Source organism: Pempheris klunzingeri, chromosome 2 (genome assembly GCF_042242105.1).
Source record: "Pempheris klunzingeri isolate RE-2024b chromosome 2, fPemKlu1.hap1, whole genome shotgun sequence".
Classification (NCBI taxonomy): domain Eukaryota; kingdom Metazoa; phylum Chordata; class Actinopteri; order Acropomatiformes; family Pempheridae; genus Pempheris; species Pempheris klunzingeri.
Window position 1 is genome coordinate 18,740,652 of NC_092013.1, and position 27,839 is coordinate 18,768,490.

The 27,839-nt window shown below is 40.0% G+C and overlaps 1 protein-coding gene across 1 annotated transcript in view; it reads left to right on the forward strand.

Moving 5' to 3' along the window:
* Positions 1–26,578, forward strand: part of tafa3a (TAFA chemokine like family member 3a) — an 81,574-nt gene extending 54,996 nt beyond the window's left edge. The window contains exons 3-5 of the mRNA XM_070837337.1: positions 24,097–24,246; positions 24,969–25,093; positions 26,465–26,578. Of these exons, the coding sequence (XP_070693438.1) occupies positions 24,097–24,246; positions 24,969–25,093; positions 26,465–26,578 (389 nt within the window). The remainder of the gene's footprint in view (positions 1–24,096; positions 24,247–24,968; positions 25,094–26,464) is intronic.
* The last annotated feature ends 1,261 nt before the right edge of the window (positions 26,579–27,839 follow it).

A 27,839-nucleotide genomic window follows, 5' to 3' on the forward strand; every position in this document is an offset into this window, starting at 1 on the left:
TGTTTCAAATCAAGTGGAAGACAGAAGAGGAAAAACTGTGACAGCAGAATTAACTCTCTGTCAGCCTAATTTTTGATTTCACCAGTAACTGGATCATTTTCCCAATGAATAGCAATTTCAGATTCACCTCTGGAGGCACTACGAGACATGAAATGCAATCGGATGTTTTGTGAGTTAATGTGTTAGTAATATCTTAATGTTCTTTTGTTTTAAATAAATTGGCCTGAGGAGGGCAACACCACATTTAATTTTTTGTAGCTGTGCCCCTTATCCACACTGAATACTGTTACAGTAAAGTACACATTATACACTAGTCTGCACACCTTCACATGCCCAAGAAATAAATGCACTTTACTGTTGTGTACTAACAAGAAGAATTGCAAGACTCGTTCTCAGAGACATCAATTAAATGGTGACTTTGGAAAGCTGTTGCTGATGTAAAATTTGTAACGTTAACAACAGGGACACTAAATATTATATCCAAAGATCCAAAGATTAACTACTTAATGTTTTTGTTTCTGAGATGTTCCTAGTACTATTTCCCACAAGGGCAGAAATGTGCTGACTTGCATGGAGCACTGGGACACTTAACAGCCTCTGTTAATGTATTAATTGCACTTGTGACATTTCTACACAGTAAACAGCTGTAATAGCGAGCTGTGGCAATGGTCAAAACTGTCCATACTGCATTTTGATGTTCCACAATGCAATGCAATTCACATTATGTATACACACACACACACACACACACAGAAGTGTGCCCATCAACAGCGAACTCAAAACTACAATGATATCTCTGAGTATACTTTATTTAATATCTTTGCCAACAGTAAAAACCTTGTTCGAATAAGTGTGTAATATAGATACGGGACACAGTGTGCACCATAAGCGTAGCTCATCATTTTTTTTTTTACCCTTTTCTTTTATAATACAACCAAGAAACATGAGATAAAATGTACTAAAAAGGTAAATGGACGTCCCTTTGCACGTACTGTTGCGTACCTTTGTTCTGGGGGGAGGTTTCATGGTTTGATCTTGGCCTGTTAGTTCACATTAAAAGAAATGCTCCAGCATACAATGATATTTTTAATATTTTAGTGTGCATTGAATTCAGGAAATGCTTTATTCCTGTTTCAAAGTGACGCTTTGTACAAAGAACTTAACCCCATCTGACAAATTTTCAGATGAACTGGAACTCGCCTGTGAGCCAGACCTTATCGCCCCGCCACACTAATGCCAGGCAGCATATGAATGTTTTTTGTTTGAGGTGTTCAATCACAACACCACCAGTGTAATGTTCAGGTGTCCGCACACTTTTGGCCATGTAATATTCTTTCTCCCCATCATTGATGAAGAAACCTGTGTTTACTTTTCACATTCTCATGTGATAATCTCATCAATACATTCAATGTTTTCTGAATATATCTGATGCTTATAGGCTGACACTAGATCCCACTTGTTTGACTGCAAACATGCCGGTTAAACCATTTAATCTTCGGCCTTACATCACTGTGTTGTTGGTTTTGCATTTGTCCCAGTCTTGTTGTTTGTGCACTTATTCCTGTGATTTATTAGGAGAGTGAGAGGGAGCCAGCACAAGTAGGCTGGCCTGTTCTCCCCGGGCGGCACTGACACTTAGGTAATCACGCAGCCTGTCCCTGAGCTACGGAGGTCAAGTCAAGGTGGACCCAATAAACAAACCTCTTTAGCCCCTCTGTTTATTGAGGTGGGGGCTTTGCCAAAGCAATTGAACCTTTCACCATAGCCTGACTGGAGCACACTGAGCTTACAGCGGACACACATAACCCCTGTAATAAGAGCACTGCATCCCCCTGAGCGCCATCTGCATTCATTAGCTAGTCATGAAAGAGTGGAGAGGATGGGGGTGAGAGAGGGTGTGAGAGGAGAGTGGTCTGGAGAGAGAGCGAGCGTGATAACAAGTACCTTTTGGCTGTACAATTTGTTTTGGTCTTGTCGATAGGATTTAGACTGATGATGTGACCAGGTCAAATCGCAGCCTCATTACTCAGCTGTTTAGATATTTGGGTACTTTTATTCTCAACAGTAACTCACCCTGTCTCATTTAAAAAAGTAATCAAGCTCTCTGTGGTTTCTTGGTCAGTGTCCGCAAGGGCAAATGCTGAAATGTGGTAGAGGGGAAAACAGGCGTGAAAAACACATTTCCCACTGAGGCTGAGTGTGATGTAACGTGGCAGCAGCTCCCTCTTCTTGAGATAAAAATGCTCTAAGCACTGCCGTTTACAGGTCGTAAACTCTGTTACATTTTTAAATATAAGGCATTAAGCCACATGGCTCATGGATAGCTCCACAAATTGGTATCAAAATGACTTTGGGGCTCGGGTTTACGCTGGGTTTAAATCAAGGTCCCGTTCTATATTCACACACACACAGGGGGCCATGCTGCCTTATTAATAAGATGAAACTGTGCACTGGCTCTCATTTGAATTCTGTGGAATATTTCCATATTTGCTTATGGTAGAGACTTTCTAAAAACTATGCAACGCACTCTAATGGCTCATTCTCAAGCTGATTTTCATGCTTCAGGGGATTTTTTTGTATTCTATGCAAATTGGCTTTAACTTTTTTCCTTCTTCATTTTCAGTGTTTCATATTAGGAACAAACTGATTCTCTCGAGCCCAAATTAATGGCAGAATCCAACATATACTTTTTTGAATTTTTTTCCCCACATTAACTTTTTTCCTCTCCCTACTGTCATTTTTGAAAAACATATATTAAGATATGTCACATTAATAAAATTTGTAAATATAAATATGCTTACTAGATGAATTAAAATTGTTTCCCTTTGCCAGCCTGGAGGGCAAAAGGCTGTGAGGAGAGCTTTTCATGCTTGATGGGTCTTGATGAAAACCAGGCAGCAGCAGAGTTCTTTGTATTACTATTTAAAGGCTTAGATTATTTTAGAAATTCAAAATAATATAATTTGTGACAGTCCAACTTCAAATAGCTCTGGGGAAGATTCACTCATTATGGTTTGAACAATGAAAATCGTTTTTTTCACAGTGTACTGGTAAAGAAATATATGTATATAAGAGGTTTGTTTTTATACTGCATGGTAGTCTCTTCATTTTATAACCAAGCAATTTCTGCTTTTGTTTTTATTTACATTTATCTGTGGAGCCTCAAAACCAATAAGATATAACAAAAGATTTAAAATCATGACTGAATGCATTAGTAAATAATATTATTAGTTGAATAATTACAATGGAGTGTAAAAACAAATGTAAAGCTCTCTTCCATGGTGTCTTTGATGAGGACAATTAGAAACATGTATTTCAAGATAAAGATAGTATTTAATATCCTTGTTTTTGGTTTGCCTAACATGAACTTGCTGCTGAGAGGGTGAGTCTGATGTATTGCTGTGTAATTGTGAATTATCTTGTTATTGTCTTGTTTGACTGTTGGCAGTCACAGGCTCCTGTTGTCTTTGTTCCCCTAAGTGCAGACTGTGGGATGCCCATGAGATGTGTTTGTGTGTGGCCCCCACCTTATACCTCTCTCTTCCTCCGTCTCCAAGCCTCTGGGCTAGGGAGGGGCACCTGTCAGGCCCACGCGAGTTAGGTGCAGTGGCCACCTTGTCTCCATGCTGATTGCTTTACAGCTGCACAAGTTAGATGGAACCACTCAAGTGGGGTATTGAGAGGTTGGAACGGGGGTTGGTGAGGGTCCCAGTTTGCCCTCTCCTCCACTGCGGAGTGCCCTGCGTCTCCCATCTCCTTAACCAGTTGAAGGGGAGTGTTGAGGGGCAGGACTGAAACTCTTGTCCTCAACAAAGTCATCCGACCATGCCCTCAGATCAGACGCGACAATGTACTGGATGCCAGGATTCCCTCAGTAGGGGTGACAAAGAGGGAAGATCCCAACACTGAATCCCTGTCCAATGGCAGACATGATAAATGTGGTATACAGAAGACTGCTCGCCTGGTGTTGTTGGGGGGCCGTTGGAGTCAGGTTGTTTGGGAATGCTGCCCAAAGCAGATGGTAAACTCATTCTAAGGCTACTTATATTTATAGTAAGTAAAAGTTTAGAAGAACTCTGAAGAGAGAGTTCAAGACGATGTGAAACAGCTGAGAGGTAAACATGCGCTGTCCGTGCAGTCCGCCCTATGGATTCAGCTTGGCTGGTCAGGGCCACGAGAAGTAGGAGGGCCACCGCAGTGGGTGGGTGCAGATCTTGGTGGTTGTAGCAGATATTCTCACGAGAACATTGGTCAGTCGGTCCTAAAAGATGGGCGGATGCCGTGTGAAAGGGTTGGGCAAAGGCCTACATTGCCCCCAGCCTTTCAAAAGAAAGTTGAGTTTCAAAGATAGCACCGCAAGGAGTCCAGTAAAGTAATGCAAACCATCCTGGAGAAGCTGACAGGAGCCCACTCACTATTCTTGTGGATCTAATAGGATCACTTACACATTATAAGCATTAGATTGTATCTTTAGTGTGTTGCAAATAGTCCCATTTGTTTCCTGGGCTTGAAAAACTTGAAATGAGCCTCTTAACTCTGCAGTCAATTTGATATATCACGAGGAAAGTGTCAGGAAACATAGTCACTGCCAGAGGAAGAAAGGGACCAAAAGTGAGCAAAAGAGGAGGCGGGAGAGCCGTTAGATAAATTGTACTTGACTGCAAAACAAGACACTTTTTTTAGTGGCTGCTCCAGAGGTCAGCCAGTGCCTCATTTGTCAGTTCACTGACACAAATTAAGGCAAAAGAATTAAAATGAGGAAACATATTAGAGGAAGACTTCTATCCCAGCCAGCTGGACCCACTCTTCCCTACAGTGCATTTTCTACCTCATTATTTCCCATCAGGAGCTTCAAGTACATGGGTTCTTCCAGTGTACTGGCCTGTAAGGAGCCCTGTAATGCAGCGTATATATATATACTGTATCTTGTTCTCTGTTGTTGTGCGGTAGCGTACATCAGCCTGCCGCACTCTCCACACAGCGGGTCAGCGTGAAACCCTTGCCCAGGGGTAGCATGACATTATACCAAGCGGCAGCGGAGCAGGTCACAACCACCCTGGGGATGTGCAGGGATGCGGCTGCAGAGCATTCGTCCTGACATTTGGAGAGCAGGTGGACGACACAATGGTGGACGGAGATAGTGAGTAGAGAGAGATTGAGATGGAGATGTGGGGCTGTTTGAGATGCACCGTGGGGATGACAGGGGTCAGCTCGCCCCATCTCCCGGTGGCAGCTACTGAGATTAGAAAACCATCAAACGTCCTCTGCTATACACATCTGAGTGGCAGCTGTATAGATGAGCCATGAGTGGCTGCGTGTGGCCTTGGTTGTATCCTCTGTGTGTGTGTGGTTGTGTAGCCAGCCGGGGGAGCAGAGGGAAAGTGTATGTGCTGAGAGAATGTCAATAGTTTTATCCACACGCTTAGAGGAAATCAAAGTTCACTCAAGAGCTTATTCTTTTTATCATGTGTCTAATATTGGTGATAAGAATCACAAGTCTTTTTATACATCTGCTACAATACAGAGATTAAAGGGAAATTCTGGCTCCACGCAGCCTGAGTCCTATTTTTGCAGTCTTGACCATCATTAATATCAGTGATAACATTGTACCAAGTGAACTGCCAAGATTTGGGACTGTGGTGACATTGCTAAAAAAAAAGGTCCAGCGGGACAAGACACAAGCAGTCAGGTGATCAGAGGGTTTATACAAACCCTCAGGTCAGTTGAAGTGATTTCAAATAGAAACAAAGGTGATTGGTAAAATTCTTTCCGTCAGTATTCATTAGCCAACTTCATTAGTCAAGTTTGACCTACTGTACATCCAGTGAGCTCAAACTTTGCTTTGTGAGTGTACATAGTGCCTAATTAACTGCAAGGGTCAATATAATGTGACTTTGTTAACAGCCTCTTTCCTCTCTGAGGGAGCCCAGAATCACTGCATAGACTGTTTGTGCAGATCAGCATCAGCTGTGCCTGTGTAAAAATGTGTGTGTCATCTGTCCACCTTGTTGATCATGTCTGTTTTGGAGTACAGTAGTCCCTCGCTATAACGCGGTTCACCTTTCGCAGGCTCGCTGTTTCGCGGATTTTTTTAGTGCAATTTTGCATGCTTTTTTTTTACAGTGTATGAACGCGCATTGTGTTCTGCGTCCTGATTGGCTAAGGGACTGTAGACCAATGTCAATCAATCTCCTCCGTGCCGTGTCTCTGTACAGTACATAAATGTTCAATCGCTAGCAGTGTGACTTTTAAGTGCTGCCTGTTTGCAAGACAAACAAATAAGTCAAACAAGAGATAAATGTGAGGAAATGTTAATGCCTGTCTGAGAAAAGTGTATAAACTGTATGGTGAGGGGTTTTACAGCCTTAAAATATATATAATAATTGTAAAAAATGAAGCTGACTACTTCGCGGATTTCGCCTATTGCGGGTTATTTTTAGAACGTAACCCTCGCAATAAACGAGGGACCACTGTATATCAAGGTCTTTACTATAATTTACTACCTATATAGCATTGAGGGATTGAAAGGTTTTTCACCGCAGAGTAAACACTGTGGTCGTTCTGTGACTGCACATGAGAATCCACAAAAGACATGGAAATCCTGGAATTGTCTTCTGTATGTTTAGACTTGGTTTCTTCCCTTTTTTAAAAATTCCAGTAGTTTATGTTCACGTTGCTGTTACATGGAGCGGCAGTAGCTGGACATATTAACCATTTATCCATTATTTTTAGCTGTGCATCTTGACCTCTCTGTTTGCCTGCTAACTAGTTTTCATAAATTCTCAATTACAATGTTTGGTGTTAAGCTGTTGCAACTGACTGACAGCATTCGACCTCTTAGCTGGAAAGTTACTGCTAGCTGTTATCATGAAAGCTCTTCATGCTAATTTGTAATCCTATTTGTCTTTTCAGTTTCTACCTGAACAGAAATAGGCCCATAAATATGAATTTGATCAAATCACCATTTGTATGAGCGTCTCTTGGCTGGCTGTGACCACAATGTTGCCGTGTTTGTAGATTTTACCAGTTACCTTTGTGAATGAAATGTTATTATAGAAATGATAGCTAAGACACATAAACACATCTTGTAATTTTACTCAATCTTGCCGTCTGTACTACAATAAGGTCAATTCACATCTGAGTGCTTTCAAGCAAACACTGACCATGACAATAGCTTAGATTAAATCTTGCTGTGTGTGTCATGGCAGCAGATAGGATCCATACTGTGTCAGAATTAGATACGCTAGCAGTCTTCTGTCTCCATTCCCTCTCTAATTACAGCTCAAATGTAAACCCATTATCCCTTGCCACATTATGAGTTACCTCTAGCTATTCTGAAACACAAAGAAATGAGGATCTTTTTGGATTTTGGTAGAAATCGAGGGAGAGAATGGTGATAACGATTTAAGCTGATAAATGCAATTAGTGGAGAAGTGCTCACAGCAGGGCGGTAATTGGGTCTTACAAAGTAAAAGCCTGCCCTTACCCAGCAATTAGAGCAACCTCCTTTAAAGTTAGTCAATTGTATTGCTGTTAATGGTCTATGCTTGGTTGAAGCTGAGCACGAGCAGGTACAGTCCTCTTTCAAACGGCCACGGTTCCATTCACCGCCATAATGTTTGTGTGCTCGGCTGAAATTTTTATGTGTTGAAGAATTTTTCAAGTGAATCATCTGTTAGTGATGGTGATTCACTGCTCTACAGAGTGTGTCATATGTGCAGCTGTTTGATGCGTGTCTCTACATAACATTAACTTTGGAATTAGTTTCTTAATACAATTTATGTGTCATAAGGACAAATGGTGCCACTGTTCAGCTTGCAAACACGTTGGTTCCTTTGCTGTGGTAGTGTTGTTCATGTTAGAGGAAGGAGGAGAAAGCTGAATACTATTAATACTATAAGTAAACTTGTCAGCACATGTTGCCTTCTATAAGATACAAACCACAAATCATTCTACATAAATGGTGTATAGGCAGATATAGAAATCCATGGAGTCCATAGAAAGGCTATTCTTTTTTTTTTTTTAAATTTATTTGTATTCTGTCATTTTTACTTGAATGTTTACAGTTTGTTTGTGCTCTTTCTTTACATGACTTGAAGTATTGTGTGCATAAAACAAATGTTTGTTCTTTTGCTCAATTTAAATGCAAACATACAGATTACTACTTTGTAATTTTTACTCAGTGTTTATCTAGTTTGTATTTGCTGGTTCTTTGAACGTGGACATACTGTTGGCAATAAATGACCCCCAGAATCTTACTTATATATTCATTGAATTGGCATTTGAGTTCATTATATCCTACGCATTAAATATGTCATCCACATAATGTGTTGTTTATGTGTCCTTCTTCAGGACACAAATAACAAAATGTTAAAAACACAATGCATAGAATAATTAATCAAATGATTGCATCGGAGTAATAACCTCCTCCCTTTAATGTCTGCCACTGAGCCAGGTCCTCACCAAAGAAGGTGCGCCTCTTCCTTCAGTTGTTGTCAAGTACTTGGAAAGAAAAGATAAGTTTGCCCTTTCCCTCAGTATTTTATAGGTGTCATTAATATGTAAATGTACAAAAGGTCACCTTTTCTATTTGAGTAACGATAACACTCTTGAAAGTGCATGTGTGGTGTGGTTTTTTTAATTTAGTAATTTAAGCAAAGACAAAACACAACAGGTGATTTACCATAGACAGGCATGACGTAACACACGGTGACATGATGGTGGAAGAATTCACGATCGGGTGCGGTGCATGTGTTGTTTAGCATGATTTCTTTTACAGGGAGGTAAATAATCAATAAAAATAAAAATGTAATAAATAAAAAACGGGGGAAAGAATGAATAAAAGCAGACAGCTGTTGGGCAGATGTGTGTTTAAAGGGGACTGTGTGGAAAGCAGGTGAGACCGGACAGGGTATTGAGTTCCCTGGAGAAGTGGCTGGCATCAAGACACTGGAGGGGAGAGCAGGTGATGCAGTTAGTTTAACATATGTTGAGAAAATTAAATTTGCCCAAAGACAAAGAAAAGGTAGCATGCACTGAAAAAAAAACTTTAGAGGTTTTAGAATAATTTGGTGCTGAATTGAGGACGTTGGGTTCATTGGTGGTTTGGACAGCTCCAAGCACCGAGCATCCTAAGCATTTTTGGTTTACGAATCCAAAGAAAATTTCCATTATTCTTCCAATTTTTGTCAATGATGTAGTGTGTAAGAGCATGAAAACGCAGGTTACAGCTTTGCTTGTCTGATGTCTTCTTCGACAGAATATTTCCAGTTCACACATGAGCTGCTATAGCCTGTAATACTTGTACGTGTTAATGCTTGAGTTGTGTTACGCTAAATGCTCTATAAATGGTTTCTGGACTGGCGCACACACAGTATATGTCAATAGAGTGTATCAAAGCAGTTTTAATAGCTTCACAGGGGCAGACATATGAGTCATGACAGAAACAGCAGCAGACAGGTGCAGCCATACTTGGAGAAGCCTGAGATGTGTGAGTGCAGATGGAGGAGTCAGATGGAGGACAGGAAAAAAGGCACACAAAGATAATAGTATTTCCACTCATTGAACTTTTCAGGGGAGGTATTTTCGAGAAAATGGGGTTCACTTGCATATAGCAGTGCAATTTGCACGCCTATTTTCATCTACACTTACAAATTCACTAAAATAGAGCTTCTAAGCTAGTCCATCAAGGTTCAAACTACGGCATTTTCATATAAAGTAGGTGACGGGGGTAAATGAGTCTGAACTGATGGTCTGAGCTGATTGTCTGGTAGGTTGAGGGGTTTACAAATTCAGGCTTAACCACAATGAGTGACTTACAGACTCTGTGAGCTGCCCCTATCTTATCACACATATTTGATATTTACAACCTGATGTCTGGATGGTTCCTGTGGTGCACGGGGACTACAGACTTCAAAGAGCAACGACCACCCACTGAGTTTATATTGAGTTCAGGGAGAAGAGTCATAAATAAAAGTTCGAAAGATGCAAGAAATGTATGTCTTTTTGGGAAGCTCCTAGTTATAAGTTACAAAAGGTGAAATAGTGCTTGATTAATTAGGAATCAATCCTTTGAACATGAAAACCCTGAAGTGTAAGCCTTAAGCTTTAGGTTATTAATTTATAGAGCACATTTAAAAACAAAAATTACAGCATGCCAGTGTGCTAGTGTTCTGCGGAATACACGAGAGGCCAGTTATTATAGTTTGGCTGGATCGCCAACAAGGTCAATACCTGCAGCAGCAGTGGCTGTGACACACATACTGCAAAATCCTTAGTGCCCAATTGTTGCAATTTGCGTCAAGAATAGCACTCGTTCCTCCTGGAGCCATAAGGCAGTCAAATATGAACACACAGACTTGGTACACATACTTTATATACACAGAACTTGCCTGAGAATAATCACATTTTAAAGTTTTCTTCAGTATCAAAGTACCTCAGTGACAGTTTGTCTGTACATCTGTCCCCATCTGCCAAAATGTAAGTAAATAACGTCTAAAAACTAATCACTTAATCCACGGCAACATTAAGCTTCCTGTTCGTACCCACAAACATTTTGTGGGATTTGCTGCTTCGAAACTTGCAGGAGGTGTTTAGGTGCTGCAGTTGTCTTGCTTTTGTCTGAGAAGGGGCCCGCGATGTCAAACTTTGAAAACCCCAGGTTTAGATAAATAGACTCTGAGCAAAAGAACAATATTCGAACAGCTCGCCTTGAGACATGTAACATGTTTGTCATGATCAATTGAAATTCATCTTAAGGATTTTCCTTTTCCCTCTGAGGGATGGTTGTTGTGGCTCTGCTATCATTAAGACGGTGAAGGCTTTCCAACAGCTCGGCATCTGTCTCTAAATTGGCATATAGTATTATTTCAAGATGTCAGAGAACATGTCGGGAAAGTTTATTGTCCTCTCTAAACACTAATTTCATGTACTTACTATTACAGATTTGCAGCCCCCAATCGTAAATATAACACATTTGCCTGAACAACTGTCCCCTGAAACTTCTTTTCCATGCAGTTTGATAATATAAATCCTAACAGACATTTATGAGCTCATCTGTAGTCAGGCGATGTTGAGAAGGAAGTCAGAGAGAAACTCGTCAGCCGTTCAGCCTTGGGTAGTTTCCTTTTTTATTTTAAAGTAATGCTATGCTATGGCCTGGTAGTTATTCACTAAAGGCTGGATACTGACTGAACAAAGTGAAATATAAGCTTCTAAAATGCAGTCTATCAATTGCTTGCCTCCATCTTCCGGCTGCGCTCCATGACTTTTCGCCTTCTGGCTCACATCTCCCCAGGAATGAAGTGCAGCGTGGAGTGTCCACATCGGACCATAAAAACAGCAAACTGAGGCTGAGCATCAAGTTTATGTGAATGGACTGGAGCATAAAATGTAATGGGTGGAACCATTGGAGTTCTCCTGAAATGGCTTTTTTAAAAGGTTTGTCGACATATTTTTCAGCAAGATGGTCTATTAAAAAGAGGAACATTTATATTGAGTTGTCAGAGGGTGGACAGGTCAGATGCTCCTTTAATAGTGTCCTCAGGCGGCCTGCAATTCAACAAGGAATCAGTGCCGGTGGCTGCCTCACCGCTAACGAGATAATATGGTTTTCCAGGGTGAAGTTTGATTTCGAGCAACTGGTTAAACTCTTAGTTAGCAGCATTGTTAATGCAGTTACATGCCAGTCTGATTTCTTTAGTATAACCTCACATCCTCTGTCATTGTATGAGCAATTGGAAGCAACCATTATTTTTATTTTCAGACTGTGCATGCGGCTCTACATTTAAGTCCGTCTGTTGTGTCCGTCATCTAATAAAGATGGGCTGTCTGCATTTCAGATCATTGAGGGTCTGTCATTGTTACAGAAATGTACAGTATAACTGGGGACCCTCGTTAGTTGAAGCAATCCTCCATGTTTCATGACACTGTGCCCGTCACTCAGCTCTGAAAGGCATCAGTGGGATCTGCTCAAGATGAAAAACATGGGAATCCAGTTGGAGAGCAGAGATGGCAGCCGTTTAGAGCAGACATGACATCTGCTTGACAGATAACCAGCATGCGTGCATGTCAGATGAGAGACCACAGACAGGAGCAGAGGATCTCCGGCTTCTCTTTTGTCTGCCTCTGTGGAGAGTGAGACCAACACAGTCATGGTGAAGCTTGGCATTAAATGCCAGTGGCTGCGCCTATAGAAAACCTACTTTCAGTCATGCTGTAATATTATGTTGTATACAATTATAAAATAATAATTATAAGAAACAAAACAAAACAAATAAGAAAACAAAGTCAAATACCATTCACTGAAAATGAATTGAAAATGATATACTATATATGAGAACCTGTGGATCTGCCACTAGTTGCTGGGGAAATTCTGCTTTTTTTAAAGTAAGGAAAGCCACTGCATCATGGTTGTGGTTTTATGATTATGTTTTGGCAACTCAAAACATTATCAAAAAGATTTTGATCTTGGTAAAATACTGAGGCTTGAACCATCAGATGGAACTCACTGACCCTGATCTTTCACTAACTAAATTAATTTTGTGTGGGAAACGCAAATTTTCATCAGGCGAGTTTGTTTTTTTGTTAAGCTAATGATAATCTTAATATTTCCTAGGCTGCGCTGTGTTGAGATGTTTTAATAGTGGTTTCATTTCACAACAGTGACAAAAATGCAGAACTTGAGGGCAAGGTCAGAGAGATGTGGATGCTGCTCCGCAGGGTGGACGATTTGCGTTCATCAACTGTAGTTGCTGTGACAAGGGAGGTTGAAGAGAGAGGGGCACGGGCTGATACGGTCTTGAAGAATTAGGACTGAATTGCAGCTGCAGGGCTTTACAACACCCTTTTAAATGAGAATTGATGCTATGGGCTAAATGATAAAAAAGAAATAGAAAAAAAACTTCTTGCAAAACGAGCACTTATCTCGTCAGAGGCCGAAAGGACAGTTGCTTGTAGCACCACCTGGGGTCTACCTGTGCATGTGCCTGTACATACTGCTACTAATGGTCAAAAACTCCACAGGTGTTTTAGCTGCTTTAAAGGTGTCCAAAGCCCTTTGTGCTCGGGGCCTATGGGGTCCGTACACCTCTTGGTTCTTGGGTTCTGGCATGTTTTCCTCCCTTGCATGTTTTTCACCCACGCAATTTCAATAGGGTCCTCGCACCGCTTGGCCATGAGCATGTGTATAACCTTCAGCCATGTGTTTGTTCTGAAAAGAGAGGGACACTTTGGAAAAATAGTAGTTTGTACAAAATGGGCTAATCTCTATTTGTGCCTATACAATATTGATATTACATCATAAAGTAATATTGCAAATACAAATAGTCCAAGTGCAGATGGCCTCATTTGCCAGTGATGACTATTAAGAAAAATGCCATCGGACTGCAAACAAAAAACTTTAGGTTTTCCATTCACACAGTAATGTCGCCATATTTACAGACCTGTTGGCTTCAATTAGATTCCCAGTAGCACAAAAAACAACTTAATAGATGTAGTGTAGGCCGTGAATGAGAAAACAAGAGTGACAACATCTGGCTATTTTGAAATAATTTGAATTTTCATGTTATTGCACAAATCAGAGGGCTGTACAAACAAAGCGGATGGCACTAGAGGTGATTTCTAATTGCTGTGTTTTCCTTTCCAAAATGAAGCTTTTGACCAATATTAAGCATTCTCAGTAGTTACATTACAACAATGCAAAATTAAATGAAAATGACAGCTCAAATATTAAGTTTACAACCTTTTTTTTTTTCATTTGGAGTGACTGTTTTCAGATCTGAAAGTAAATCAAAATACATGTGGTGATCTACACTCATGTGATACACATGGCTGACATTCAAGCACTTGCTGTAGATCATGAGAAATCTGTTGAAAAATGCCCTATATTGTGCAAAATCTAGCAGTGTTGAAATGAGACGATGGAAAATGCACATACAGTGTTATACACTGAAAGTGCCATAAAATCATATGTGATGAAATGAGAAAAAGACCGTAATGTCTCTTTGATGGCGTGTCTGAACATCACTTATTACATTTTCAGCGACTGTCTAGAGAATGAGCAACCGTGTCAAGACAACACTTTCTTTGCAGAAGGTTTTGAGTCTGTGTATAAGTCTTTTTTCTGCTGCTGCCGCTGCTGTCCCTGGGTTTAATAACTTCAGTAGCCTTTCACTTATAAGGCTGTATGATTCCTTGAGGGACTCCAATTGATCAGTCAGTGGTGGGCTCTAACATCTTGGCAGCCAGATGAATGGTACTGACATGGACTTCATCTAAACCACTAAAGCATACACTAGGGGAATGTGTGAGCCCACTCGTCTGTTTCTTTATTCTTTCTCTCTAAAGACCGTCCTCAGTAAGGAAAAGATTAGAAAATAAAAGAAGCTCTGCTACCAGGAAACTGACCCATGAAATTAAAGACCGGAGTGCAAACAATACTTGCAGTTTATTTAAGTAATTAGAAGTAGTGTGATCTCCAAAGCTTCATGATGTGGTTGGGTTATGGTGGGGTTGATTCTTGGTTTAGGTGTCCTCACAGGAATAGTAAGCCACTGAATATTAGATGCAGTGCAAGCACTCCCTACCCTATCGGTAACTTACAGTATTTGTCAACCTGGTTGTTATTGTGTATTTCTGTCCAATATGACTTTATAACATTTTCTTATCAGAGAGAGAAATCATCCAACTCCTCCAAACTAAAGGACAAAATAGATCATATAAAGGTTTTCGAAACTGCTGACCACCACTAAGGTTAGGTTTAGACAGCGAAAACTACTTAGTCACAATTAAGGAAAGATTGCGGTCATGGTCAAAGAAACCATCGTTAATGCTTACAATTAAATGGGAACAGAAGGTTTGGTTCACCAAAGTCACATAAATGGATCAACAGCATCAAAAGGTTTTGCAGTGCTAAAACAATTTGGTGCTACTTCCCTTTTAGCTCGGGACAGATATCAGGCATCATTCGCGAAGCCACATGAGGTCCCATTCAGGTAAATATAAGTGCTTTTAAGTGCAAATACATGGTTGGTCCAGTAGGCCTACAGCTGGGTGCAATCAGTCAGTCTTTTCTGAATATGGTAATCGCATTAAACACTAGACTTGTGAGAGTTCTCTTTGTGTTCCTCACCAGGTAAGTGCATTGAATGTTTCATGAACCAATACCTCAGCATGTCTCTGATGTGTTTGCTGCCACTTTAGCAGAATTATTAATGTGGCTGTTGTAATTGTTTTACCTGGAACTATTTTTAATACCTACTCACGTGTGTTTTGGCTGTATGATACTGGCAGCTGTGAATCTTTTGCATCACAGGCTCAGTTTTACCTAGAAAATATGCTGCAGTTAGTTGTGTTCAGCTCGCAGAGGCTTTGAGTTGAGCAAAATGGGTTATCGGCATCTGGAGCAAACAGTATGATTTGAATTACGAATTCATGGGGTGTCTCTATTGTATGGCCTACAACCTCTGTTTTTATGGCTGCTGCTGTTTCTGCGGTCTGGGCCTGTGGCCAGGACGTGACTCTGTTTTCAGTGTTTTGATCTGCCTCTGCATTTGCAGACTGAAAAAGGCTGTCTGGCAGCACGCTGCATGAGGCGGGATTGAAACAGAAAATACACACTGTATATTTTGCACTCTGTCCTTCTGTGGTGAAAGCCTACTGAAGCCGGACTTGTTGCTTCATGCCTCAGTGGATAAAGAAGTTTGTTTCCTGTCATGCCAATACATCTGTTCATGTCAACAAGGCAGTCAAGAAATAGCAACTGATTTGACGTTAATTCGACTGAACGTTTTTGGACACTCGAGCCGGCCTCCTGAGGTTGGTTACCAAGGTCTGTCAAGTGTGCTTGTTTGATCTCTGCACTTTAGATGACCAGATTCTTGATTAGTGCGTGTTTTATAAGGGACTTGCTGTTAATTTGCTGTGTAATTGGTTTAATTATTTAAAGGTTTAAGTCGTAATGTACTTCAGTAATTATGTTTTTCCTTCCTCACAATCTGGGCTCCCTGAGTAGGCATGAAGATGTACTGGAGTGAACACAGCTGATTGCAGTATAAATCCTGTCTATGATTCACTACGGATTGATTCCTCTGTGTTTTCAAACACAGTCATTAAAAAAATTGTCATGCATATAAGTATAAAAATCATGATATTGTGCATTAAAAATTTGCCCTTATCAGTAGTTTAGTTGCTCTGATGTTAGTGAAGTGTAGCATCAGCATGGTGTGGCTAACCATTTGAATAAAACCATTCTGAATATTTTCCTGTGTGAATTTATGTAACAGGCCATTGATGTTAAGGATTTTGTATCATTTCTTACTTGTCACGTGGCACAGTATCTTTTTGGTAAATGGACTGTACTTGTTTGGCGCCTTTCTAGTCTTTCGACCACTCAAAGCGTTTTAACACAACATTCACATTTACCCATTCACACACACCATTCATACACTGATGGGAGGTTGCCAACCCTGCCATCAGGAGTGAACTGATGATCGGTGGACAGCCGCTGAACTCAAACCTGTATGTACATTGAGCACCTTGATGAAAATATATATGGAAAACTATTGATATTTCTGTCAGTGACATTGGCCAATGTTTATTTTAAGATTTTTGCATTTTGCCTTTATTTGATGGTAGCAGTAGAGATACACACAGGAATGGGAGCAGAGACAGTACAACATACAAGAAAGGTTCCTGGCTAGAATCAAAGTGGGGACGTACATTGAGGACATTGATGCCGCTCTCATATTTGTACGTTGAATATGAAGCGGAGGCCATTTATCTTAGCTTAGCATAAAGATTGGAATCAATGGGAAATAGTTTGCTTGACTCTGTCCAAAGGTAACACAATCCATGTACCAGCATCTCTTAAGATCACTAATTATAAAGTTGAGTCTTGTTTGTTTTCATCTGTGCAAAAACTGTTCCCCTATGAAAAAAGTTTCTTAGGGGAATATGTGCAGGACTATTTTTTGGGTAGAGACAGTATCTTCCTGTAGTGTCTGCTAGTTGCCTGGCAACTTCATGGTGTTGGTCTGACTATGAAGGCACTGCTGTCAGCCAAAAAATGGGTAAAATCACAAATTGGTGTTTTTACACTATAGTCTTTGTATGAATTAATACCGATAGTGATGAGACACTTCCATACTGCAATTTTTTGCTATTTATCCAGTGACATGTATTCATTTATATCGAATATCATCTATGCAGTGGAGGAGCTCATTTACTGTGCATAGATATGGACTCCTGCTACTGAGAAGTGTTGATTGGGTTTTTCAAGTTGTACCTGACGCCATCCAGTTTTGTCACTTCTTTAATTGATTGATTGATTTACATTAACTTCACACCGCATACCAGCAACAGCGAGATGAAAAAGGTTTGCAACAGTAACACTAAATGCTTTGCTTTGTCCTTTATAGTTTTTAAATTTCAGATCTCAACTTTAATGAGTGCTGAATAATATTAAATAGTTCTTTTCATTAAGTAGTGCTTTTTTCTTGTGCTTTTATTATCTATGGTGTTTTACCATCTGGCTTACTAAAATATTTAGTCTCGTACTGAGTTTTCTAACATATTATTTTCAGTTGTTGCATACCAAAATGGGTGCACAAAGAAAATTACTGTATTCTAGGAATTCATACATGACTTCACCCCAATGACAGACTCTTTTTAGGACTTAATAGTAGGCTAGTAATAGACATTTGGTTAAAACAGTTTTTTTTTTTTTTAAAGAGTACCTGACAAATCCTCTGGATTATACTTGGCCCCTGAATAGTTTCTGATTCTGGCTCGTTGCGGCCCGTGAATTCTCTGCGTCAGCATTAGAACGAACGCTGCGCTTTTGTTTTTCATGTAACCCCTGTTGTGCTTCTATTACTGTACCTTGTGCTTGACTGGCCAGGTGAGGCTGATGCAGCCAGCCATGCTGACAGTTGGAACAGTGTGTTGTTCTTGATGCCTCCCCACCTGCATGTTAGATCAATTGTTTGATTGCTGTAGAAGCTGAAAGCAACCTGTGGCTTCGTTCTAACTGTATGATAGTACTTTGATAAGGACAACAGGAGAGCAGTTTACACAGTCACTGGCAACCAGTTTCAGTACAGAAATGAATATACAGCGATGCCCCATAAGGTTCAGTCTCCAGTGGAATTTCTCAAGGGCTTTCTGAGCTGGGACATGATTTATTTTGAGCTATAGGACAAATTACATCCTACTTTCAATGTATATTAGGCCTATATAAGCACACTTTTGCAGAGGTCAGCTTCAAAATGTTTAGTGTCAGATTGCCCTTGGATCTATAGTAGATGGTGTACTTTTTAATTGCAAAAATCTCATTGTCTAACAAAAAGTATTTATAATCCACTCAAATGTCTTTAATAGTATTTTACTGTGGCTGCAGATTTAAACGGATAGTTTCCTCTGTTCCCTGTTTAATTCACAGATGTCTCTCACAGATATGTTTTATGCCTTTGTGTTTTTGGGTTGCCCGTACATCTCATTCTTGTGAAAGGAACATCTGAGAAACGTCTTGAGGGAATTTCTTCAACTATGGCACAAACATCCACTTGGACTTGAGGATGAACAGGTTAGAATTTGTTGGCCAGAGGTCAAAGGTCAAAGGTAACTGTGACCTCACAAAACATGTTTTTGGCCATGACTCAAGAATTCATACAATCATTATGACAACATTTCACACAAATGTCTAATAGGATAAAATGATGAAGTGATGATATTTATGTCCAAAAGGTGAAAGGTCAACGTCAAAGCCATAGCTCAGGAACAGGAGGGGAGTTTGTAACCATACTTCACATGTGGTCGGATGCTGAATTGGTGACACTAATCTTGGGTACCGACCATGAAACTGTGTTGATGGTATGGCTCTACCTCTTACTGAAGAGGGCTTCAGTGGTGTGAATCTGAAAGCTTCTCGTATGAGTCCACCCTCTTCACTTCCTCTCCCTGGATGACAACCAGGACAGGGGGCCTCCTGTTTGTCTGGCAGTCCTCCACAAACTCATTGGTTTTGGTGATACAAGGCTTCAGGTGATTGGCATTGCACCGTGTGGTGAAACACTCGATCAGTCCTCTGTGCTCCTCTGTAAAAATGTTCTCTGACTGAAGACAGTATGTTTGTCAATGAAAAATAGTCACTGGAATCATACACGTCAATCTAGTGCTAACTAATCCACATTTTGACAAAGAATACACATCACAGCCTTAATTTAATTTGCTCAATGTCCTCACTACATGCTGTAAATTGTATTATTGTAAACTGCTACTGGACTGCTTGGCAGAGGCATATAACTAGTTTGTTTGTGAAATCAAAGCTTCTACTGAATGTACAGTTAAGAGTACAAATTTACTCATTTTATAAATAAACACATGGGAAATGGTTCTCTTTTCCCTGCCTGCCTTTTGTCGTCACATTAGCTAACCCCTGCATGGCACACATGATATCAGGTCAAAGTGAGTGCAGCAAGCGGTGTGACAGGTAAAATAAACATATTGAAAGGAGAGTGTGTCTGTCAACTCCTCTTTTTATGCCATCATACAAATGGATCCAAACACGGAACCCTTATTAAAGTAAATGCAGGTTTATATTTTCTACTTTTAGATGTTCCACGCCATTCACTGTGAACTAATGCACAGTGCTTTGTAGTTCACAGTGTTTGACACACTTTTGTTTTATAAATGGGATGACTGGCTGCTTGTCAGAAACAAACAAATTTTTCTGCCAGTTTCATTAAACCAGCGCTGGTTAAGTTTAGGTTCATCTTCTGGTTTTGATATCCCTGCTGTTACACTTCACATACAATAGCCATATATGTTTCTTTTTTTGTTTTTACCATTTATCAAACAGATTTTGTCTAATGCCAACCCTATGCTTTGACAGACATTATAGTTTCTGATTGATATGTTTAATATTTTGACCAAACATGTATAAGATTTCTAAACACAGCCAATGTAGCTCCTTTGTTTCTGTTGTTCGATCACATGTAGGTGTTCATGTGCTGTCTTGTTGTCATGTTTGGTAAATTAATTTCCTCAAATTTCTCTTTTATTCAAAGCTTCTATTTAGAGAATACATTATCCAGGTAACTTTAATCCTTTATTGTGTTTTACATCAGTTGTCACAACAAGGCTGCCACTTGTTTAACCCCTTTGTGGAGAGCAGAGAAGGAAAAACACGTATATGGATGAACAAACTCTATTGTCAGAGAAGAACGTTGATCATGTTTGATGACAACAGTCTTAATTTTCATTACTTAAGCTGTAAAAACTCTTTCTTGCTAAACGGCGTCTACATTATGGTTATGGTTAGATGAAGATTGTGGCTATGGGAAATAAACAATGCTGAGTCCTCTAAAACAAAATGTTTACGTTTGCTGTACCAGTAAACTGACAGTGAGGGGTCTCATGTCCTGGAGCAAGGTGAGTTTGCCTCTTTTCCCCCCCCTCCAGCTTTCTTCAGGTTCTGGTTGCATATTGATTACCAATCAGGGATCGATGAATACGATTGTAAAGCAGCGTGCTTTGCTTCAGAGTGGTATTGACTGGCAGAAGGATTGGCCTTATGCCAGTTCTCATTAGTGGTTTCTGTCCTTTCACCTTTCTTTGTCTCTCATCTCTCTCTCTTGCTGATGGTGGTGCCTGGTGACTCTAACTGATGACAGTCCTAAGTGCTTTAATAGACACATATTGATCACAGGTGCTGTGAGAGCCATTTACACAGCAGCCTTGATACACACATGCACACACATGGAGCACATGGAAAAAACAGGAAGCCTCTGTCCGACAAATATGCGTTACACTTCATGGATCTCACACTCAGTTGCTCCAATTGATGCCATATAAAGAGCACAGTTTGTACTGTGAACAGGGTGACCCTGGTGGTTAGACAGACCCTTTTACAACCAGAGAATCAAAGGTTCAGTGCCCCCCCCCCCCAGCTGTCAAAGTGTCCTTGAGCAAAATATTGACCTCTTACCTGCTCAGAGCTGCAGCTCTGGAATCTATGCTTTCTTGTACATTTGACAGAAAAGATATGAGAAAGAAATAGTGGAAATGTGCACACTTCTAGTTAATTCATAAGTAAATATAAATAATATAGCTTTTTTCCCCAATGAAAGGACCGTCCAGAACCCTTTAGTAGCCATGATAGCTTATCAGCTTATAGCTTATACATTCAATATATGTACAAAATCAGAACAACAATGAATAATAATACAGAAAAGTAATAGTAAGATTTATATCTACCTCCATAATTTGCACAAACATTGTGCCGATACAGTGAAAAACAGTAGAAGAATCTATGTGTCATTATAAAGACAGGAAAGAAACTAGTGTGCTATTCTGCATGCAACATCTAATTTCACTAATAGTTCAACATTTTTACAAATACTTTCACGGGAAAACCGGCCCTGTCCAGTGGTAACAAAAACAACCAACCAGCACCTCTAAAGCTGATTAGTTCACACATGTTATCTCCTTTGTTTAATGTGTACAAAAACCAAAGTGTAAAAAAGGTATGTCATGGTTTTTAGTGGGTTATGCTACACTGAGTTAACAGTCACATGATTTGGATGATATCAATCTACTCATCCAACTCTTGGCAGAAAAATTATTAATAATTAATGCATTTCCTTTCATTTCTGAATTACAGTTTTCCATCTGATTAAGTCAGTTTAGTTATTTCCCCTATTTTTTTAATACCCTCTCTCTGCTCCATTGCTTCACAGTCTCCATATTTGGTATAGAGTAACAACAGTAGTCAGACAGTTCATGGCTGTTTCTTCTCATATGGATTGTTATCAGCTTGGGCTGACCACCGTGCCCCTGCGCTCTGACCCCTCATCGTGTCCACACTGCATGGTGGTTTTGGGTCCAGCCTCAGAGTCAGCGACCTTTGCTCGAAGCTCCAGTTTTAATCAGCAGTTTTCTCCACACGGGTAGCCCCAACCAATCGCTTCCTGCACCTTAATGAGTTGAGAGTCCCAGGCCAGACCCAGCCACCGCTCGCACTGTAGCTGTCTTTCCTCCTGAACACACCACAGCAGAGTGGGTGTACATAGAGCAAAACTACATCCAGTGAATCACATCATTGTGCAAGACTGGCAGACAAGGTTGAGAATATTGTAAAGGCTTTGAGTGTGACATCTGCCCCTTGACATTTAATGTTTTTTGACTGCTAATTCAATTGTAATTAAATAGTATTGTATTGCAGTCTGGAGTTTGTGATTTTTATGTTTGCCAGTGAAAATTAGTGACTCCAACAGCAAACATGTTATTTGTTTTGCCTATTTTTGTTTTGTAATCGGATGATTTACAATGATTGTCCTTGCTCGTTGCACCTCTGGTGATTGCCCATTGTCCACGCGTGTCTATCTCTTAAACAAAGTTTGAATATTCTATCCAAGCTATTCCAACTTTTGAAATTAACTTTGACCGGGGGGCGTGCTGGTGGCTTACAGATAATCACATCAAGGGCATGGAGCCTGACCTCTTTTTGCATCAGTAAGTTTCTGCTTGGTGAAAAGCACTCAATCGGCAATTGTTGTCTTGCCTTTTGTGGGAATGTGAATAGCACCTTATTGATTGGAAGCAAAATGTTTTTAATGTTGTAGATGAGATTTCTGGATTGCTAGCTAATGGGAAGATGGAAGCTCGCTGCAATCTATTTTCAAGTCAAGTCCCAAATTGAAAATCTTTACAGACATAATTAAGGCTTATCTGAAAGGAATGTCAAAACTTTTCAAATGCTTTTTTTTTGTCACCCATCCAGTCCTGATTGTTACATGTAAATACACAAACATGCCCAGAATGGTGATGAGTCAATGCAGAAAAGTAATGAATATAAAATAGAGAGCAGTATTGGTGTTTGATCCAACTTCATAGCGGTGAAAACAGTGTGCTTGTAATTGATACTGTAATGTCCTTTCACATAAATGATCAGTTTAGTGATGTTAATCAAGTAATTTTCTCGCAGTATGTGTGTTTTTGATGTTATGTAACTGCATTAGTCTTATCCCAAAGGAGAAATTCTCTTTTTGTCCTCTGGTTGGGTTGCAGGGTCAGTGGATTAAGGATGTTGCTCAAGGAGATGTGGACAGGTGGGGCTGCAATGGGGTTCAAAGACAGGCTTCTCCACCTGGGAGTCGACCTGGATTTCAAGTAGCAACTGCGTAACGTTGAATGTTTCAAACAAGACTTTCCTGAGAAATTAATCAAATGCCGTCAACCGGACGAGCTGTTTCCCCCTGTGTCTAGGCTTTGTGCTATGCTATGCTAACAGCCTTCTAGCGGTAGCCTCATATTTACCGTACAAACACAAAAGTGAGATTGATCCTCTGATCTTACTTTGGGCAAGAAACTGAATAAGAGTATGTCCTATTTAACGTCACAATGTCATACAAGATCCCCGCTCATCATTTATGCATTAAATTTGTATCAAGTACTACAACAGACTGTCGACAAATCCTATAAGAAGATTTTTTATTCCTCTGTGACATTGACCTCCATTGCTGTCAAAAAACAACTGAAAACATATCAGTAGGCCAGATGTCAACCAGTGTCATGCTCCTTCAGCATGGTGAAAGTGGGCTCTGTATTTATTATAATTCCATACTCATGCTGGTGATGTAAATATTCGATAATGTGTATTAATCCACAGATGAAAATAGTCCCCAGGAAATGCACTTTCTACTCTTTTAGGAACATTTGCTAAAAAAATGCAGTTCCAAGATGTTTTACAAAATTGCTTTGTCTTTTTTTAGAAATAAAATTAAACATTTGTGACCCTTTTCAAAGATGCACCTCATGTCTTCAGAAGAAACAAATGGGCTTGCAGCTGAATGATACAGACAGGGAAGACAGAAAGAGAACAGTTGTTTGAAAAAAAAAATAGAACAAAAAAGAAAAAAAGCCTTATTAAACAAAAAGCAAAAAGAAAAGACACAAACAACGTTTACTAGCATATGAATCTAGAGTCTTATTATTTTTTGCTCCAATGCTTGGGTGAAAAACATGATAAAAAGTGGAATTACTGTTTCAGAGGGCCGTCACATTCATCCTAACGATTGTAAATGTTTGTGCTTTCAGTTCATGTGAAAGCGGGAACCTGTGAGGTAATTGCTGCACACCGATGCTGCAACAAGAACAAGATCGAAGAGAGATCCCAGACTGTCAAATGCTCCTGCTTCCCTGGACAGGTGGCGGGAACAACAAGAGCTGCTCCATCTTGTGTAGACGGTATGCCAGACTTCTCATTATAGTTTTGGTAATGATTTGAGACTGACTTCTGATTAGGGTAGAAATGCGGTGTGGGGCAAAACTGTCACACCTGTCACTGTGCCTCTGGTGTTTATTTCAGTGATTATTTGGGTATGAGAGGTTTATTGTATGAACAACAAGAAAAAATACAGAGTGGAGATTGTCGTGATCCTGCTGTTGTGTCCCAAAATCAAATTACCAGTTTATTTCTTCACCCCTTTGTGTGTTGTTGATACTACATCAGCCCTTGTGTTGAGCAGAGGAGACAGAAGGCCAGGTCATTTAATATCGTGTCTGAAATGGCCTCAGTTATTGGTGAATTGATCCTTCTTTCACAGTAATGGCTCTGACAGGGTCTTCCTCAATTTTGACAATTTTCTTTTCAGCAGTTTCTCCCCTGTAGGCCTCCTCGGAGCAACGTAAGACCTTGATTTGCTGACCTCTGCTGTATTACCCCTCCTACATACAATCATCCAGTCTCCACACACTGCACACATGCTTTTCACAACACTCACATTGACACTGACCCACGCCCTGTAAATCAGACATGAAAACACATCGGGGCCGGACTTCTTGTGGCTTCAGCCAGGGCAGTACCATGCTACACTTTCAAACAGTATGTTTTTAATTGCCTCCAGTACACTCCCACTCTCCCTTCCCCCTTTACCTTTTTTTAATGTCTTCTTCCTTTTTCCTATCAGCGTCCATAGTTGCACAGAAGTGGTGGTGCCAGATGCATCCCTGCATGGATGGGGAAGAGTGTAAAGTGCTGCCAGATCTCAAAGGATGGAGCTGCAGTACAGGAAACAAAGTTAAGACAACCAAGGTGAGTTCAATTCACAAGCTACTTGTGGGCAGATGGTATATATTGTTGAATTATCATTCTTAAAAGTCATGGAAATAAGCCAACAAAAAGGATTGCAAAATTCGTGGCCCTGCATAATAGTTGTAACAAAATGTGACCCTAGAATAATGGAGGAGGAATCAATAAGTGTTTGAAAAAGAAAGAAACAAGAGCTAAAGAGAGCACTGGAAAAGATTTATTTTATAAACTTCAGAGCATAGCGGAGCAGGCAGAGTAGGAGGCAGCAGAACAGGAAGATATGACTCACAGGGGAGAGTCAGTGAAGTGTTTCTTGAAGCGATCGGCTTACAACAGTACAAAGGGGTGAGTTAAGTTCAGCTATCTATTTAGCTACATCTCACATTTTGTTGTGGAAGTCTAATGACAGTCAGTTTTTCGTATTTTTATTTAAGTGGCTAATTTGGTAGAACCAAGTCTCTCGGTTAGTCAGCAATTTTAAGAGCCCCTCAGCTAAATCTGTACAGCTGTGGAGAGAACAGGCAGCACTGTGCTCCCAAACCGAAACCAAGACATCAACTCCAATGCATTGCTATTAAAGCCAAAGAATTCATCACACCCAGGTTGTTTCGTTGAAACAGTTTCTGATGTGTTTGCCGAAGTGGTTCAGATCCTGTCAACCTGCCCACTGATACAGAAGCAACAGGACCAAGTCCACCTGAAAAGCAGGGTCTTTGCCTTTATGGTTTTGCAGTAGTATATATATATATGATTTTAGCATGATTGTTAAAGCTAAACTGCTAAATATATCTGATTATCATGGGCAGAGTGCATTTAGATCAGTAGAATCAATTAATAGATTTTACATATTTAAATGTTCTTTATACGACATTCAGAAATTTCTTATACCATGATAAACTATTAACTATGTGTGATGAAAATTGTTGAATCTGTTTAACTCAGGCTATGGAGAAAAACGTACTGGAGACTTGATGTCTTAAACTGAGCGAGAGAGAGCAGAGAAATTATCTACACAGTGTGAACACTGACTGATGCCTCCTCAGTTCTGAAGGAATTCTGAATTGCTTCCCATGATCAGTCTTTAAATCCCTGCTCGGTGTGTCAAAATTACCCAATGCCCAAATTAAAATCTATATTTTAATGGTGTACTTTTTATTTCACAAGCCACTGTAATTGCACTATTTTTGAGCCTTTGCTTCGTAATTTCGTTTTTTGGTGTATAACCTGAATGACAATAAAGTCTAAGTCTAAGTCTAAAATGTGGTCATTCTGCATGTACTTCAGATATGTGTTGATAGTCCATTTAATCTGAAATCTAAACAAGGGAACCATGACCACTGAAGTAACCCCCGTTCACACTGTATGAATCTCCAGGTTTCTATCGTTCAGAATCTGGCGCACAGCAGAGCTATCACCTGCGACATTGGTAACGCTGACAACGGAGCACTACTCTTTATCTGGAAGGCACCAGCCAACACAAATAGATAGCTAAACAGTTGGCCTGAATGCAACCCTTCGACCTGAACGTGATCTGGGGATCTGTGTGCAGAGGTTAAAGAAACAAAGTTCCATCACAGTATGTAAAGTCACAGTGGAGCAATGGCAACAAAGTTACACTAACTAGGCGTGCTGAGCTTCTCTGTCCTGTGTTTTGGCCGTTGGGACAGCTGTTAGTGCATGTCAGTCTGCCACTTGCTCAGTGACCGAACCTGTAGCATGATGAAACTGAGCTGAAAGTCAGAGCTTATAGTGAGCTAAGACAGTAGCACAAAAGCTGAGAGATGTTGTCATTCAGTGGCTGCAGGAGCTGAGAGGCTGAGATGTCTTACAGAGGACCTTTAACGATGGGATAGAAATTTCCTGCAGATATGCGACACGCGTTCAAACGCCATAAATACTGAGTGTGTAAAAGACAAGGCTTTTGTGAATGATGTGATAACGAATATCATGTCTCAACATAGTGTACATTTATTGTCCATTTAATGCGTTAACAAGTCAATATTGTCCTGTATGACGTTTATGATGATTTTTTTTTGGCAAGCCTGTGATTAAACCACGTTTTTCTACAGAAATTTGACACGTTTGATGGGAAAGTGATTAGCGCTCATAAATACAGTGTAGTTTGATGCCTATTCTATGATACCATAGCTCTCTCGTCAGAAATAATTAAATATTTGCAGGGTTTTCATTACAAGCTGAGATCTAAGCTTGTTTTAAGATGCAGCCTAACTACAAAACAGAATATTTAGTGTCAAAATTATTCATGAATATGCATGATGTGTCACAGGAATATATGCAACAAGACATTTGTCTTGTTTCGACATGGACCTACTGCATAATTCCACAAAAATCAGAAATTATAGGGTTGAAAGAACATAAGTCAGGTTGATTGACTTAACTAATAATAATGAATAATACATGTTAGTAATAAGATCAGAAAAATACGGAGACATACAGCACATGAGAACTTGGAAAAACAATTATCACTTCTTTAATTGATTGTACTCCTGTGAGTTCACCGTATAAATTGGAAAATACAGCTTCAGGGTAACTGAGCAGAAATCCAACCATCCGACATGTATCCATCTTATACTCATGGTTTTAGCATTAAGGGTAAGAGAGATCAAGTGTAGATGGGATCCTGCCTTTGAAAAAAGTGGGCTTGCAAATGACAAAAAGGTAAAAGTACCAGTGAGCAGAAAAACAAAGGCAAGCAAAGCCAGGAGAAAGACAAACAAACAAAAATCCC